General features: G+C 39.1%; 1 protein-coding gene across 4 annotated transcripts in view; it reads right to left on the reverse strand.

The window, feature by feature from the left end:
• Positions 1-2,872: 2,872 nt before the first annotated feature.
• adcy6.L (adenylate cyclase 6 L homeolog) overlaps positions 2,873-19,001 on the reverse strand; it is a 109,727-nt gene continuing 93,598 nt past the window's right edge. For all 4 annotated transcript variants that reach the window (XM_018247357.2, XM_041582486.1, XM_018247356.2 and 1 more), the window contains 13 exons: positions 17,907-17,932; positions 14,692-14,839; positions 12,112-12,209; positions 11,714-11,801; positions 11,519-11,635; positions 10,895-11,053; positions 10,252-10,427; positions 9,593-9,625; positions 9,010-9,139; positions 8,457-8,720; positions 6,274-6,478; positions 4,895-5,019; positions 2,873-4,755 (listed from right to left, as the gene is read on the reverse strand). In XM_018247357.2, coding sequence (XP_018102846.1) covers positions 4,627-4,755; positions 4,895-5,019; positions 6,274-6,478; positions 8,457-8,720; positions 9,010-9,139; positions 9,593-9,625; positions 10,252-10,427; positions 10,895-11,053; positions 11,519-11,635; positions 11,714-11,801; positions 12,112-12,209; positions 14,692-14,839; positions 17,907-17,932 — 1,698 coding nt within the window. In that variant the 3' untranslated portion in view covers positions 2,873-4,626. The remainder of the gene's footprint in view (positions 4,756-4,894; positions 5,020-6,273; positions 6,479-8,456; positions 8,721-9,009; positions 9,140-9,592; positions 9,626-10,251; positions 10,428-10,894; positions 11,054-11,518; positions 11,636-11,713; positions 11,802-12,111; positions 12,210-14,691; positions 14,840-17,906; positions 17,933-19,001) is intronic.

Genomic DNA, 19,001 nt, shown 5'->3' on the forward strand with positions numbered 1-19,001 from the left:
GCAGTAACATATAAGGGAATATATATATATATATATATATATATATATATTTTACCAAAAAGTAATAAATAGGTGCAAATGGAAGTGATTTGAAGCACAAATTAGGTGCAAAGCATTTGCTGATTTTTTTGACCTAATGCAATTTACTACATATCCCTGTAGGTGAATTTAGTTTTTCCTCCAGGAAATCCTTGTTGTATTATTGTGTAGTTTAAGCTCCATATTTTATTTAAACCTTCTTAAAGGTACCTATAAATATTTTATAGCAAACCGAAACGGCACCATATAGATCTACATACACAGGCATGATAGCCTTGTGGTAACTGCTTCAGGAAATACTGAAATAATAAGAAGCCTTACAAGTACTTAGAATGGGATATAAGAGCTACAGCCCTTTAGAAGTACAACCAAATGCACAGTGCATGTAGTTAACAATATTCGTAATTTTTCAGAACAAACATGTTTCTCCTACTCAGTAAAGGCTATTTGTTTTCTTTGTCTTTCATCCCATAGGGGTTGAGTTTTTGGAAAAATATGGCACATAGTGTTGGCACATACCCAGGGCCACTGTTAGGAAAGCTGTACCCGTGCAGTGTAATGCTCCATTGATTTGCTGCTTTCTTAAAAAACAAGCCTGAGTACAATATTACCTCTGTGTACAAACTTAGGGACAGTATCAAATAGTATACATTAACCGTAGCTGGTGTGATTTGAGTGTTTAACTGTAAGGCTATTGGCCAGTCAGGCAGTTGCTTACAGGTTGCACACCCCAATGCTGAGAACAGTATGCCCTAACTGGCTAAAATTCATTAAGTATTTTTTTTAAATTATTATAGAAACTAGATATTATGGACTTTCTAAAATACAGCAATCGCGAAAGGGCCATAGTAGAAGTTCTGGCCACACTTAGTGATGTAAAGCAACTCTAATGTACAAGGATATACACTTATACACAAAGCGCCTAATGTATGATAAGCAGGTCTGATCTCATATATATTTAGCACAGCTGTCTGTATATTTGCATTTAGATATAGTGGTGGAACGTGGCATATTGCTTGCCTTTGGTGATTTTTCATAGACATAAACATAAGTAAATTTATTCTAAATGGTGCTGTTGACACAATTAGCAGGGCATTCTCCACCGATATAAAAGCAAAGAGGAAACAATGGGGGAAATCTCATTTACTAATGCACTGGGCCACCCTTAGTGATCATTCAGAAAGCACTTGTAACCGGGACATAATTGTGCCATAGAAAAGTTTTCTTTTGTATCCTGCACCCACAGGCACTCTTAACTTGTGTGTCGGAATAACCTGCAATTTAGGGGACAGGATAGGATATAAGTTATGAAAAAACTGGAGGCTTGCACCTGTGTTTTTGCACTTTGCCCCATGCATGATAAAGGAACCCTTGCAAATTATGCACACATATGCTCATACTTCCTTTTAAGGTAAAATGAATAGTTGATAATCTCATTGTTCTAATAAATAAAGATGTGTCAGTATATTGAGATGTTACAGGTTTGGAAAGAATGTTATGTGTATAATGCTGCAGGGGTAGGGGGCTAATTCTAATACATTTCCCATGCTAATTTCTATAGATGAATCAGGTCATATCTAGCAGATAATTTATTTTTCATAGGACTCTCTTGCCTTGCATATCTTATACTGGTATACTATTTGGGATGGTTATTTCAGGTAAGGTAGAAATAATATTCTGGTTTATAAACAAAAAATTATATTTGGCAGCAAGGTATTTCCATGTGATCTATATATCTATACAGCCCATTTACACTGCTCCTTTAATATCAAAAGCTTAGAGTCTGGACAAGTTATGTACTGGTTTCTTTTATTCAACATAGTTACCAGCCCATTGTCCTTTGATCTCTGCAAGGTACTTCATTCTTCTACCTGTATCTGTAGATATTACTATCTGGTTTATCATTTCATCTACCCCATGCCCATGGATACATTAGCATCTTGTGTACAGTAGGAAATGGTTTAACATAACACTATAGTTCTCACAAGTTACATAACGGGCCCACTACTCTTCCTGTATAACCCTGTATACAGCCATCCTTATTACTGCAAGGAACTGTGGACTTTGGGTTACTCCTCTGTGTGTTTGCAGTGTGTGTGTCTGGCTTTAAAGTGGGCTTTTATAAAGAAAAGAACCAAACAAACGGTACATTTTAATTTCCTTCTTACAATACCCCCTGAAAACACTTGTTTTGCTTAGATTCTTTGAGTAAAACATGAAAATAATGTTATTTACTTAAGAAACAGCCCGAATGACACAGCATTAAGCCAAATGTACAAAAATACATCCCTTTATATATATATGTGTGTGTGTGTTGTGTGTATGTGTGCGTAGGTGGGTGTGTATATAAATATGCTGTATGCGTGTGTTTAACTTATAAACACACACACATATATATATATATATATATATATATATATATATATATATATACACACATATATACATATATACAGTATATATATATATATATATAGTGAATAAAGTACCCCCTCTTGTAAAATATAAGGATATTATAAGTTACCGAGGAGTTTCATGACCCTATAAAAACACGAGGCCGAAGGCCGAGTGTTTTTATACAGGTCATGGAACTCCGAGGTAACTTATAATATCCTCATATTTTACAACTGGGGGTACTTTATTTATTATAATACACAAATTTTAGTGAGTCATGTGACAGAAATTACATCACTACTCACCGTTTATAACTGATGACATCACTACTCACCGTTTATAAGGATATAATTTACAAGATATTCATGGCTTTTGTGTATTATATATATATATATATATATATATATATATATATATATATATATATATATACACACACATACACACTTATATGTGTTACTTATTTATATATACATATATCCTTGTAACTTAGTTTTCTCTTTGGCACCAGAGATGGAATTGCACTCCCCGAGAATCTATTTTTGCTAGGCCCTTTGAAGGCCTCTGGATCAGGACCTGTTTGGGGACTAAGATCATCAATGTCTGAGACAACAACATGAAACTGATCACTAATCTGTGCTTGCTTGTCTCATGTGGAGGATCTGGCAGGAAGCAAGAGAGGTTCATCACTGCTCTTTCTAATATTTGAGGCTCAACTCTTTGGAGTTGTTTTCTTCCCTCTTAGTGCCAGCTGTCTTAAGCACTGCTGGAGACAAAATTTTTGTCTTGTGTTAACTACCTATCTTGCCAGTGGGGCATGCAACTCATTGTCTAACAATATTTTTTGCAGTTAAATCTTTCTTCGACGACTCTTAAATATGCCCAAAACTTGCCTTAAGTAACATAGAGTTATCTTCAAAAAGTGATAGTGCTTTATGAACCATTTTATGGTTATTTAACACCTTTAGTGATCCACAGCTACAAGTAAGGGATTAAGGCGCTAGACCCCTCTTGCAGTCCAAGGAAGTCAAAGGCCAAGTAGTACCTAATGTTTGCACAGCTTCTGAAAGGAAAGGCCTACGATCCCTGTTATCAAAATGATGAGCTTCTGATTTGCAGGTCAGGTGTATTTTGGCAAATGAGAAGAAGAGAACACCAGCTTCACAGTGAAAAAAAGACATCATGCGTCATTAAGTAAAGACGCTGAAAACCAATCAATCTGCTTGACCTCCTGCTTCTGCTCAAGAAATTCCATTGAATCAGGAGAGAAAAGATTAAAAAGGCGGAGACTGCTGATGTCTCTTTTCAGAATATGGTTCCACCTGCAATGGTCAGATAATCCAGCAGGGATCTCAGAGCCTCTGTCAAAAAATTTCCAAGTGGGAATAGAAAAGTCCGATTAACTAACCCAGATTTCACTGGGCTGTAACTCCTGAGAGTCACAAACTGCTCCTTTCAAAAGGTCATTCTCATTCCAGAGCAGTGAAGCAAGTATTTGGGTAAAGGACGGGAAGAGAACGGGAGGTATTTACTGACTTGCTGAAGTTTTGTCTCCCTTTGAATGTCCTGCAGGTGCTGCTGGGACCTTGAAGAGATTTTTTTTTCACCTGCACCTGGAGACAGGTTAGCCAGTCAACAAGAGTAAAAATACAGCGCATGAAGACGTACAAGGCAATGCCCTCATATTCCTTGCTGAGGCCTGCACTTCTGTCTCTTTGGTCAGTTCTTAGAGAAGCTTCTTCTTTAAAACACGTACCATGTATATTTTAAAACTCTCTCTTGCTTTGTTTAACCCAAGGCAATTAAAAGACAAGAAATAAAAATAAAATAGAAATAGAATAATAAAATGTCTTGTTCACAATAAATAACTTGCACGTACCGCCAGTGAGCATTATTATTATTGTAAGTGCCAGGGTGAAAGCTGCTTCTCTGTGCTTTCAAAATGCAGTGGAGTCTCTCTCCTGAACAGGCTAGAGCTCTGTGTCAGGACAGCACGGTCAGTGATCACAGCACCAAACAAACACGCCACTGCCAAGCTCTATGTCTCAGGTGCGGGACTTTGGCACCGCCCAGCCCCATCGCACCCAACTGCTGCTGGGGATGTAGGTAGCTTCCTTATTGTTCTGGTTACTCAGCATTTGGGATAGGAGGAGACTTCTTGTTCTTTCTGCCCCTAAAAAACAAAGCTTCCTGCTAACTGCTGACTGGTCCATCAGTGAGGAAGTAGGTGGTCATTTCTCCTTTCCCTTTGACCTTAATAACCCCACGGCACTCCATCTGGTAACCTTTGGCTGCCAGGACCTGGTACAAATCAGTTGTAACCTATTAACAGAGAAAATGAACTTACTATTAGTCTCACTTAGAATTATTTTACTATTTTTAACCTGCTTATGTACACATCCTTGTACTGCATACATGAACAGCCAATTAGAAACAAGTATTAGAAAATTGTGATGCCCACCTGTATGCAGTCTGGTAACCCAGTGCTGTCCATGCGACTAGCTACATTCACAGTGTTTCCCCAAATGTCATATTGAGGTTTTCGAGCTCCAATAACTCCAGCGACCACAGGCCCGATATTAAGCCCTGCAAAATACATGCCAATATGGTGCATGGGAAAAAATGTGATCTCTTTTTTTCAGTATCCAGATCAACAGCAGCGTTTCAACAAGGCACATCCCCTACATATTCACAATATAGGTCCCAGTGTGACAGTAATACACCAAAATTCTCGAGGGAAGAACACTATTTTTGTAACATAAAACACGGACTAAAAATGCAGTTACTGCAATCTCTCTGCAGGGGCACCAACATACTGAAAGGAGAAAGATAATTCTCAGTACATCGATTTTTTGGGGGCATGTGGATAAGCGAGCATAGGGAAGCGGTGGGGAGCTGGTGGGACTGGGATTGTGAGCGCAACTGGATGGCCTGAACAAGGAGAAGCTGACTACCAACCCCCCCCCCCCCATCGTTGCTCCCTAGCCTCTTCTGCCTACCCTTGGTTCCGGCCCTGTTCACAAGCCACAATTATTAACACTTTCAATATCTGAAAATGATCACTGTCCAGTATATTGAAGTGGTAGGCCTAAAGCAACTTGACTTACCGAGTAATCTTGAAGACTTTTTTACCACTGTTTCAAGCAGCTTCTTCAACTGAGCCCTAGGAAATTTTCACTTTAAATCCTTTAAAACTTTATGCGTTTATGTCAGATAGGAGGGATTATATTTTTCCTTTAAGGGTAAAACACCCAATCACAACACCAAAAACAGGAAAGCAATAGTTTATACAGCAGTGGCCAGCTCTATGTTGAAGCTCCAATCATTCACCGACTACAGTCAGGTGATCCCAGTGGTGGTCAATAAAAGGGCAACCATTTGGAAGTTTTAACCTTGGAAAGTTGCAGATAAAACAGAGTCCCTGAGTAAAATGCATAATGGAACAGTAGAATAAGATGGATGTGAGTGTAGGACTGGCCAGATCAAGGATGACTTTGACGTAGTTGGCCATCTTAAAAGGAAGGGCATTTTTTAGTGGTCCTTGATAATGGGCGATTGCAGATTACCTCTTTTCTTTGTGAGCATTATCCAATCACTGTGGTTCCATGGAGCTTATTCAGGCAGGTGACTGTAGTACCCTCAAGGTTTTAAAATGCTGTGGATTTCCTGACCACTCAGTTAAACTGAAGAAGTTGCTTGGATGAGCAGTGAAATGTTTGCCTGATTATTAAACAAGTCCAGTTGATTTAGACCTATCACTACTAAATACTTTATATCATGACCTGGATTAATGAACACATCATTGGCAGGCACTATGCATCTTACCATACCCATACGCACCTATTTTCATCTGAAAGTTATTGAAGGAGTGCTCATTTATGTACTTCATCTGCTCCCTGAGCTTCATGGCATAGTCTGCAAGGGCGGTAATATGAGTCTTTCCCTCTTTGTCATATGTGGTGTCATTAAGACCCGATGCTGCCATGTAAGTGCTACCAATAGTCTTAATTTTTTCTAACTGCTTGAATTTTTCTTCACTGATAATCTGTTTGCCATAAAATAAAAAAAATTGACATGTCAGGAACAGAACAACAAGGCATGGAACTGAATTTACAAACTGGAAGCACTTTCTGTGGCAAGTACTGAGTGAAAATAAAGATGATTGCCATTAGATTGGATTAGAACGCAAGACATTCATGCAACTCTTAGACAATTAAGAGGTTCTTAATCTTAACCTTGGAGGAACTTTGGGCTTAAGACATTCAGATGTGGGGCAAGTGTGTGCGTGTGTGTTGCTCCCCAAGTCTTTATACATTTGAATGTAGCTCATAAAAGGTCAGGGACCTCTGGTATATATCATATAGGTTAAGGTGCAGAGGTTAGAGATCAGATGTTAAGCTGCCAAGGTTAAGAGTGTTGAGAGCAAAGGTTGAGGTGCAGAGGCTAAAGAGTAAAGGTTAAGGTGCAGAGTTTAGAGCGTAGAGGTTAGAGAACAAAGGTTAAGGTGCAGAGGTTAGAGAACAAAGGTTAGGGTGCAGAGGTTACAGAGCAAAGGTTAAGGTGCAGAGGTTAGAGAGCAAAGGTTAAGGTGCAGAGGTTAGAGAACAAAGGTTAGGGTGCAGAGGTTATAGAGCAAAGGTTAAGGTGCAGAGGTTAGAGAGCCAATGTTAAAGTGCAGAGGTTAGAGAGCCAATGTTAAAGTGCAGAGGTTAGAGAGCCAAGGTTACGGTGCAGAGGTTAGAGAGCAAAGGTTAAGGTGCAGAGGTTAGAGAGCAAAGGTTAATGTGCAGAGGTTAGAGAGCAAAGGTAAAGGTTCAGAGGTTAGAGAGCAAAGGTAAAGGTGCAGAGGTTAGAGAGCAAAGGTAAAGGTGCAGATGTTAAGGTACAGAGGTTAGAGAGTAGAGGTCAAGGTTAAAGTACAGAGGTTAGAGAGCAGACATTAAGGTGCAGAGGTTAGAGAGCAGATGTTATGTGCAGGGGTTAGAGTGTAAAGGTTAAGTTGCAAAGATGAGAGTAGAGGTTTTAGCAGTAAAGGTGCAGAGGCTAGTGTAGAGGTTAAAGAACAGAGATTAGAGAGTAGAGATTAGAGGTTAAGGCACATAGATCAGAGCAGAGATTCCCAACGAATAAATGCAGTGATTGGTTATTTGGTACCCCCTATGTGGACTGGCAGCCTACAGGAGGCTCTGACTAGCAGTACATGTAGTTCTATGCAACCAAAACTTGCCTCCAAGACTGATATTCAAAAATAAGCACCTGCTTTGAGGCCACTGGGAGCAACATCCAAGGGGTTGGCGAGTAACATGTTGCTCATGAGCCACTGGTTGGGGGTCACTGATATATACTTATATTTTATGAAGTGATGAACCCAGAATTTATCAAGTACAGTGATTCTGTGCGCTGGAGGTTGTCATTTTCACATGCCAAGGGTTGATGGGGAATTACAATTTTTCTGCTGATTCCATCCCGCAAGGAAAATAGCATTGCAATAGATATGTGTGTGGGTTATTGGAAATTTTCAGTAGGGCAATAGGTAGGGCAACTCACTCTCAGTACAATGACCCAGGTCACTAGGATAAAATGCATTTTGTGCTATGGTTTTAATTATATCTGTCACTATTGGTATAAAACGGGTAGTTCACCTTTGCATAAAACTTTTAGTAGATTACAGCAAAGCCTATTCTTAGTAACTTTGAAATTGGTCTTTATTTTTTATAGCTTTGTTTTAATAATTTTGCCTTCCTCTTTTGCTTTTTTCCAGTTTTCTTTTGGGGGGGGGGGCCGGATTGCTGACCAATTACAAATTGTCTCTGAATATTCCTGTCTGCATTATACTAATTCATTTAAGATAAAATGCCCCCTTTAATGTATATGTTTTTCATTTGATTAGGTGGACTTTCAAACTTCGGGAACATGGAGGCTTTTTAAATTGTGTCTGATTGCAACAACACAACTTATTTAGGCTAGACACAAAGAACAGCATATAGTGCACATTGGAAAATAAAAGGCCATCTTTATATCACCTCATCAAAGTCAGCAATGATCTCATTCAGTAGACGTAGACACTCAACCCCCTCGTTGTTTGCCTCCAGCTCCACATAAAACTCAGAGAAGTTACAGATGGAGGCGAACATGACCGCCACACATTCACAGGACTGGTAATACAACTCGTCATTCCTGTGTTCTCGGGCCAGAAAGTGACCGGCCACATCTTTTGGGAGGATGTTGTGCAGGAGACGCCTGTTATAGGCTTGCAGTTGCTCCATTTCTTCCTTCTCTCCCGTGGCCTGGAATTAAAAAGAAGTGAAATTCCATAGTCAGAGCATCTTCCCTGAGTCAGAGTATTGGTTGTGAAGAGAAATTAACTGCCGTTAGACACTATTACAGTATGGAATATGAACATGCCTTTTCTAATGTACCACAGGCAGCTAGATAATGTATATGACTGCTAAGAAACCATACTTTAGTCGTTTAACAAACTAGGACTTCTTAACCAGAATTCCCTTGTTAACTAAAAGGTATGAAATCCTCCATGCTGAGTCTACAACAGGCTAATGCACAGGCCATTCCACATACCTGCAGTTTCCACAAGAAGTCAAGTCGTGCCGTGGACTCCACTTGCTGGGCGTGGAGATACAGAGCCAGAACAAACACAGTCAAGATGACAGGAGTCACGTATTTCAGAGCTATTTTACTGCTGGGAGAGCTGCAAACAAAACCAAAATAAAATAGGTTTCAAGTGATAACTTTATTATGCTCAGCTGACAGCCAATAAATCCTCATAGTTTATAGCAGTTCATGCAATTATCTAAACCACAGGCAGACAAGGACACTTTCAAAGTAGGATAGGGAGGAGATTTGCCTTTGTCATCCCTTCAGTACTGCATCATGCCATTTTTGCCATAATAGGTGATTTACAAAACTTACAATAACAACCCCACATGGGTTCTGCCTTGTGCAGTCACAATTTATGTCCTCCAAAAAGCTCTGTGGCATTCTGCAGGACACCGACATCCAAACTGGTATCATAACCAGCTGCAGACTCGATTAGCCCCTTAGTATGAGAAACTGCCAGTAGCATGGATGTATGTTTTTAGGAAAGGAGATGAGACTGCCCAGATTTATGGGGATCACATATCCTTTATCAGAGATTACTTACCATTCCTCAATGTCTCCAGTGCCATTAATGGGTCTGTGGAAAGAATTTAAGATATAAGTTCTCTTTGAAGAGATTACGATTTAACTCTGTGATTAAAAATAAAAGCCATTTTTACATCATGCACACCTGACAACGACAAAACAAAATTAATAGTCAATAGTGTCGGGGATCCCCCATACATGGGAAAATAAGCTGCTGAATTGGTCTGAAGGGCCCGAATTGGCAGCTTAAATCCGTGTGCACTTTGTGTTTGTGGTTACTCAATTTACTGGACTTTTCAGTATATTGTAATGTGCATATGACATCACCTACTTTTTGACATAAAATGTCATTAAACTCATACACACACAATGAATGCATACGAAGTCCATTATTCACAATCTTTTGGGTCAGGCTGTCCAGTATAGTTGTGCTATGTCATTCTGGCAGCATCAGTAGGTAAACGTAGGTACATACATAAGGGGCCCAGTCATTAATAAGGCCCCGAAAGCCAATATTTACTAGCATATGGTGTATATAAAAGGACCCTAGGTGATTGGGTCTTGAACACTTGTATTAAACCCCAGTCAAAAATGAGTTTCTGACCTGTATCTCACATACAAATTGAGCAACAGGTATATAAAATAGCATCTGAAATGTTCTATGCAACCAGGACTCACAGCGCATTAACTGTCACCAGCAGATCATAGTTGTCAAAAAGAACGACCTCAGGTCCCTCAACGATGATAATGTACAGAATCTGAATGAAGAGCATAAGTGCCAGCTTTCCAATGCTGCTAATCTGAAGGAAGACGGAACAGGCCAGCAGGCTTAGCAGTATACTGTAGTTGAAATACTGTCAGTAAATAAAAAGGAGATATATATTAAGTCACAATATTTCACCTTTGTGGCATACCCAATGCATCTATTAACTCCAAGGAAAAAAAAAAACACTGTCTTTATAATAATACTTTAAGACCTTCCTCTATAGATTATAAATTGTAATGAGGGCACAGTTATGCACAGAACATCCCTTCTCAGCATAAACCACCATTTAAAGATAATATATGAAATCATCAAAAACATGTTTTCATCGCTTTAAGCTTTAATGCTCAGTGCTAAACAGCAGATGGAGCTCCTCTTCCACTTAAGTGCTTTTACTGCTATCTCTAGCTACAAGAAAATGTGTTACATCAATACAACTACAACTGTTCATGTTGCATGAGGCACATGTGCTTAACAGGCAGATAGGATTAACTAACATGACACTGAACACCAATTAATGGATCTTTTCCATCAAAATGCCATTTGTTTAGGACATACCTCAGGGAAGTTGCACAAGGGTTTGTCAGAGTCACATGGAGGAGACTCCATATTCAGGCTGTAGTTGAGCATTCTCAGATGACAGACATTGACAAACTTGTAACTAATGTTCAGTTCTTGACCTGCGCAGTCAGTGAGGCTCCCGTGATTACAGGCAAACTGGAAATACAAGAAGAAGATACTTTTAGAGTATTAGTCTAAAGCAGATCTAAGTACTGTTGCAGAGCTACATACAAGCTGTATGGTTGGCAGGCATGATTAGATAAGTGCATATTCGGAAGGAGATATCCTGCCTTTCACTATACACATGGGGAGGATTTCAGCCTGAGCCAAAATCTGCAACAGTGACAGGGAGATGCCATTGAAGTCATTGGCACGAGGCATGGGCAATACAGCCAGTCTGGAATTATTCCACCAATGTAAAAACACAAGTGGAAAAAGTGAAAAGCATAGGGAACAGACCGTCATCTTATCTAAGCACAGATACTGTAATTATAATTATACATATACTAGTAGTCATGGATACATGACACTAGAACATCTTATGGTGAAGATCTGCTGTTTGAATAATATGAACAAATTTAGTGCAAAAGAAGTCTTTCCAGCCAAAAAGTTAATTATTACCATGTTAACAAAGGCTGACGTGAAGACCAACAGAATGGTTAAGATCCCAATAAGAGTGCTATTGATCCTCGATTGCACAATCTTCCGAGAAACTTGTTGCAGCGCTGCTGGAAAGAGCTGCAAAAGAGACCACAGGTGATGTCTCCAAAAACAGTGACCCAAACTTGTACAATTAGTATTCTAAGAGGCACTTACCTTTATACATGAATATATGGCACAAACAAAGAGTATACTGGCCAAAATGATAAAGATGCTGGTGTAGATCCCGAGCATGAGGAACGAGCTGCAGGAGAATTACAAAAAAAAAATTGTTCTTGAATTTGGAGCACACAGGGCAATTTTAGGCATTTAGCCGCCCCAATTTTCTAGTATAAAAATATGGCGTGCCAGTTACCTGAATGTCAGCAAAATATAGCCTGACAACATGCAAGAATGTGAACATGTCAAAGGGAAAATGTAGTTTAATTACATGCATTTTGGCACATGTGTCTTGGCTACTAAACCTCTCAAAATCACCCCATGTGCCATTTGCTACTCATAAACAACTCATAAACAAGATACTCAGAAACAAGCAGATGCACCAATTAACTTACTGAGGAAAGATCACTATCTGGATAAAGCAAATAAAGCAGAAAACCAGCAGGGTGCAGGTCACGTAGCCACCAAACCGGTCATCCACCTTCTTGGAGTACTGGAAAAGAAATATGGAGAAAATAATAACAAGAGCTAAAGGAAAGGCATCCCACTAAAACTGCCATTGACTCTAAACTACAAAGTACCTTCTATCCTGGCTCTGCAACATTCCACAGACCTTCTACAGGGAGATAGTGTTGTTTACTACTTAGTACAGGAAGGATTTGTGTGTTGTCTTATATTACTCTGTGAGCAAAAGCTTATACAGGTATGGGATTGGTTATGCAGAATGCTCGGGACCTGGAGTTTTCCAGATAGCAGATTTTTCTATAATTTGGATCTTTATACCTTACGGGTGGTGGCAGACAGGGGGATTAGTTGCCCAGCGACAAATCTCTGCTACTGAGGGCGACTAATCTCCCTGCACAGCCTTCCCACCGGCAAGAATACGAAACGCTGACGGGATCTCGAGTAGAGGAGATTTGTCACTGGGCAACTAATCCCCCCATCTGCCACCACCTTAAGTCTACTAGAAAATCATGTAAACTTTAAATAAACCCAATAGGCTGGTTTTGCTTCCAATAAGGATTAATTATATCTTAGTAGGAATCAAGTACAAGCTACTGTTTTATTATTACAGAAAAAAAAGTATTAATTTTTAATCTATGGGAGACGCCCTTTCTGTAATTCCGAGTTTTCTGTATAATGGGTTTCCTGATAACAGATCCCATACCTGTATCAATAAAGACCGTAAAAAAAACTGGTCAAAAATTAAAATATGCAGGTTTTTACTTTTACTAGAATTTCCTTAGAATCCATCTTGCCATTCACTATCTTTCACTATCAAATACATGATGTCTTCTGTACTTTCTACCTTCCACTGCTGATGGCAAACAGTGATCGATTTGTTGTAAATTGTAAAAAAACAATATGGGTGGGGGGGGTGCCTAGTGGTCCATACATTTCATATATCCTTTCTGCTTTAAAATTATACTTTGTCATGGTTCCCTGGCAACCTTTCAATCTAGTGGCAAAATGATACATGTTAAGCTGGCCATTCACTGAAAGAATAGTAAGCCAAATCAAATCATGTGGATCCCTGGGCCAATCAGACCCCAAATGATCAGAGTGGGAAATGACCACATTACTGATGTGTGGGTCAGGAAAAACTCAACTTGCACCTGACCCTAACCCGCAAAACCTCATCTCCTACCGGACCCTAACCCGCAAAATGTTGCCATTGTAGGACTAGCATCCAACCCATACCCTCATCATCTCTCTCTGTATGCTTCTGTGTTCGCCCCTGTTTCCAAGACATGGAATCTTCTGAAGCAGTGGAGGAGTGTACTTCCCCAATCTGACCCACACCCACTGCTCACCCGCAATGTTTGGCCAGATTTCAACCCGAGTCTGGTCAACAGGTGGGTCAACCGACAGGTCACTGTGTGTTTCGGGTCAACCCACACATCACTAGATCACATCCACCGCTCTCAATATATCAGTCACTAACTCTTGAGTCGCAATATCTGCAGGCAATGTCTGCCTGTGTGTGGCAGGCTTTTATTGCAATACGACTTCTTGTGACAACAGTTATGTAGGAAAAAAAATGTACAAAGCCCAAGGCTGAAGCACTTTTTTTACAGGTCATGGCACTCTGACATCTTTAAAGGGATCCTGTCATCAGATAACATGTTTTTTTCAAAACGCATCAGTTAATAGTGCTACGCCGGCAGACTTCTGCACTGAAATCCATTTCTTAAAAGAGCAAACAGATTTTTTTATATTCAATTTTGAAATCGGACATGGGGCTAGACATTTTGTCAATTTCCCAGCTGCCCCTGGTCATGTGACTTGTGCCTGCACTTTAGGAGAGAAATGCTTTCTGGCAGGCTGCTGTTTTTCCTTCTCAATGTAACTGAATGTGTCTCAGTGGGACATGGGTTTTTACTATTGAGTGTTGTTCTTAGATCTACCAGGCAGCTGTTATCTTGTGTTAGGCAGCTGTTATCTTGTGTTAGGGAGCTGTTATCTGGTTACCTTCCCATTGTTCTTTTGTTTGGCTGCTGGGGGGGGGGGAAGGGAGGGGGGTGATATCACTCCAACTTGCAGTACAGCAGTAAAGAGTGTCACATGACTTGGGGCAGCTGGGAAATTGACAATATGTCTAGCCCCATGTCAGATTTCAAAATTGAATATAAAAACATCTGTTTGCTCTTTTGAGAAATCGATTTCAGTGCAGAATTCTGCTGGAGCAGCACTATTACCTGATTCATTTTAAAAAAACATTTTTTTCCCATGACAGTATCCCTTTAAGTTTCAGTGAAACAAATGAAATCAATAAGATGTGATAACTGATGACATCAATAAGCACCTTGATGTATATTGTATATAGTTTATTATAATTATATTATGGAGGTTGAGTGTGTTTTTTGAGGTGGTGGATATGGATGCACACAGCCGTTTCCAGTCCTCGTGGAATTATGTTACATTGCTTTAGTCAGTGTGATCACAAACAAAAATCCAATTCAATTTTATTCTACCTTTTTCTCCAAGTCTGGCGTCTGGAAGGTGAGGAGGAATTTCTTGACATGGTCTTTTCGAAGTTGATCGATACTACGAGCATCTATTGCTCTAGCTAAAAATTCATCAACTTCATCCTCAGGGTTTAGAGCTTCCTGCGTGTTTCTGCTGTAAAACAAGAAATTCAGGACTAAATGGGCAGTAAGACAGTAAGAATAATCGATTTGGAAGGCAGAGTACAAGCTAAGAGGGCAACCCTTCAGGCACTACAAAGAAAAGCCGGCAAGATTTAGGAGAAGTGTCATATAAACAGGGGGAAACAACATCAAGAGACAACTTATAATACAATGTTAGAATAATTATAAAGTGTGAAGAGACATACAGGGAAATGTAATGATGGAGAAATGATAGGCTCTGGCAAGGAAAGGTCTTTGAACTCCCAGCAACCCTACACCAGCTCATGTGATACACAAATACTGGGAGTTTAACTGGAGCATAACTTGTTTTCTGGGTAGGGGTCATAAAACATTAAAAAGACAGCAGCTGAGAGTGCAAAAATTGCAAACAAAAAGGATAATGCTAACATAATGTAAGATGAGTCTAATTAATTTAAAGGGGTAGTTCACCTTTAAGGGAACTTTTCGTATGTTATAGAATGTCCAATGCTAAGCAACTTTTCAATTGATTTTCATTATTTGTCTTTTTTTCTGACTCTTAGCAGCTTTCAAATGGGCATCAATGACCCCATCTAAAAAGCAAATGCTCTGTAAGGCTACAAATGTATTGTTATTGCTACTTTTTATTATTGATCCTTCTATTCAGAACCTCTCATATTAATATACTTGTCTCTTATTCAAATCGGTGCATGGTTGCTAGGGTAATTGGGACCCTAGCTACCAGATTGCTTAAAATGCAAATTAAAGAGCCAAAAAACCTTAAATAATAAAAAATTTTCTCAGAATATCACTCTCTACATTATACTAAAAGTTATCTGAATGGTGAACCACCCCTTTAAAAGGACAAAGATGTTAAGTAGTAATAATAATTATCCTTTTTCATACATTAAGGGAGACGTTGACATGAGAACATTCTCCATCAGATAATCTGATAGCTTTCAGCACTAATTGTAAATCTTACTACAAAATTTAGGGGACTGAGCATCCATGACATTGCTCAAAATTTGGAAAAAGAATACAGGTTTAATAATATATCAGGAATCAGGAATCAGTGCCCCAACTTACCCAGGAAGTTAATAAATTTGTGCACAATAATTTTTTTTTTAAATCTAAAAATATCTTCTTTTTCATAGGACTCTTTACCCCAATGTACTATGAACAGAGCAGGGTGTGGGGCTGTTTGTTTAGACAACAGATAAAAGATGCCTGCAGGCAGCAGAACTCACACACCACAGACAAACACAACACAATAAAAACCAGAATTTCTGTTTCAAAGAAAATATTTACCTACCAGAAATAACAGGTGTGTTGATTTAAATCACTAATCCTATTTTTTGTGTTGCACAGTATACTACCATGCATTTTTACCTGTATTCGGGGGCCGGATAATAGCTCTAGATTTTTTAAATCCGATTTTTATGTGCAAATAGCTGCGTAGCAATTAGCCTGCTGCAGATAACCCACATCCTTGCCTTATTGTCTAATGTTCTGGCGATTTGTTAAGTACTCCTTTCTCTTACTTATTTAAGCAGCCCCTTTAACAAACATTCATTTCCCTTAATATGGGTATTGTATTCAATGGGCCAAGTCTTCAATAAATATGGTTAATATATACATTAAAGTTTATAATGATCTACTTTTGTGAACACTGAAACAAAATGCTAAAATATATAAGAATGATATAACGACAAGAAAATTATAGCAAATACCAATATTTTTTTCCTTGAAATGAAAAGTTGCATTGAAGTACATTGTACAACTGAAACCCATGTTATTATTCTTTCTAGCGCCAGCAGTCATCTATCTGAATTTGGAGGGAGTCCTAAAACCATTTTGCAGTGAAGTCAGCAATATCTAATTATACGACTGGGTTACAAATACAGCATACTACTTGCTACATCTGCAGGGAATCCAGCCTATAACCATAAGGTTAAAAGCACAGATGAAAAACTGAATGTCTAAAGCTACTGCCACATGCTCCTAGCTTTACAACCAATGCACTGTACCTTCTTCTGTATTCTAGACTGTTTCCCTGTCAGGGTTCTTAATCTAATATGGGTTCTGTCTCTAGCCTGTCATTCTATTATGTCCCTGATGGACACTGAGACCTGACCTGTGGCTAAAATTCCAAACTTTCATGCTTTAATGTCGCTGGTTCCCTGCTTGTTTCCATCGGCATATCTAGCCAAGTATTTTAGGGTTACCTAAATAGAAAATATTGCGGGGTTCCTAGACTAAACCCTAAACATTTATATTACTAGAAATGCCATATTTTGATACTGAACGTACTGAAACAGCATAGAGGTTCAGCATTTCTATAGTAGTAATGATCCAGGCCATCAAACTTCATCAAACTTTACAGAAGTTTCCCATCTTGGATTTTGTTCGAAGTGTCTGTGACATGCACATGCTCAGTGGGCTTTGAGCAGCTGTTGAAAAGCTAAGCTTAGGGGTTGTCAAAAATCATCAAGCAGGTTTGCCTGTCATATAAACCGATGCTGCAGGGCTAATTCTGATGCTAATTGTGCTGGTTTCTAAGCTGCCATGTACCAATAATATTAATCTGCCCTTATATTTATAGTGTGACATTTATATAATATACATACAGTATATTTTGTCAGTCCCTAAGCTCAGTAACTGACAGCTGCACATAGCAGCCATCTTTGATGGCACATATATTCACTGCTAAAGGGTGGTCATAAACATAATGTATAATATTTCTGGCCCTACTTCTTTAGTTAATCTTAAGATCTCCTTAAGGGCGAAGACACACATGGCAATTCATCGATGCGACTTTTGAAACGAATCGATGCAACTGCTCTCCATAATGCAAGTGTCCTGCTATTCATCGTGGCGACTTGTACTCAAAAAGTTGCGGTGACGCATTGCCATCGCCCTTAAGGGACTTCTGGGGTCTTGTTTCCTTCTTGTTACAACCCTGCATATTTATGCCTCAATAGGATATAAGGACATTCATCAAGTAAACGTACACAAGTATATACGTGTTAGTAGAAGAATGAACAGAAGATAACATAAATAATTTTTTTTCATATACATACTTGTCTTTGCTTGATTCATCAATCCCCTAAAAAAAGAAACAAATGAAATAAATTGAGAAAGAAATGAAATATATTATGTTGGGTATTTGACCAACCCTCTCTGCAAGAGGCCATTTCTCAGAATTTAACACTTGGCAGCCTCCGTTCCAAAGATATCTATAGTATATCAAAAGGTACACAACAATCTGCTCCAGATGTCTCGAAGGCAAGTGCCATTAGAATAAACATGAATTATTTCATACACAAAGCTATTCGTTTGACCCTAGTGCTTAAAATACCACGTTATCTTTTTGAGCCTAACCATTTTTGGCCAACATCATCTCTTAGTATTTAAACAAATAAATATGATACATGACAGCACAATGGAAGTGAAGTAGGTCAGTTAAAGTGATAGTGACACTACTGGCAACATTGGATTCCTGATATAAAATTAGCCTTAGGCTGTGCATTTATTTTCTCTTGACTGAGGACTGGGAGCTGTGCTTAGATTTAGCAGACAGAGGGCACTGCTGTGTTCACACAGAAACCATTCCTGGTTGTCAGAGCAGGACCCAGTATAAAGGCACGCCACAAGAGCAAAGCCACACTTATTCAACCCAATTCTCTGGAGGATATAGAGAAAAGACAGCTGAAGTGATACGTTATTCACAGCAGTTTTAGATAAAGAATTCAATATTGCCATTCGTTTATAGGTGTCAATCAACATAATATTTGGCTTTTACTCTAGATATCTGATTAAAATCTGCTTGTGCCGCATTTAGCGATATAATATATATATTCTATGTCCTTATAGACATAACATTAAGGGGTATAGTCTTGCCATGACTGCAGGTCTGAGATCACCCTCATGCTAGTGCCTGCCTCTACTGTTGTTAACTAAAGCTGTGATGCAGACAGAAGGTGCACAGCAATGTGAAATTAGCAGAAAGGGTGTGTGGGGAGTGGGGAGAGTGTCCAGTGAAACATGCAGAATTATATGGGGGTGCCAGGAGTTCTGTATGCAGGGAAAGCTGGTTGAAAAGGAAAATGCAATAAAAGTGTCAAATCCAGTAAGAGTATTATCCACTCTTGCTTTTTCCAAGAAAGCTCAGTTCT

This window comes from Xenopus laevis, chromosome 2L (assembly GCF_017654675.1).
Source record: "Xenopus laevis strain J_2021 chromosome 2L, Xenopus_laevis_v10.1, whole genome shotgun sequence".
NCBI lineage: Eukaryota > Metazoa > Chordata > Amphibia > Anura > Pipidae > Xenopus > Xenopus laevis.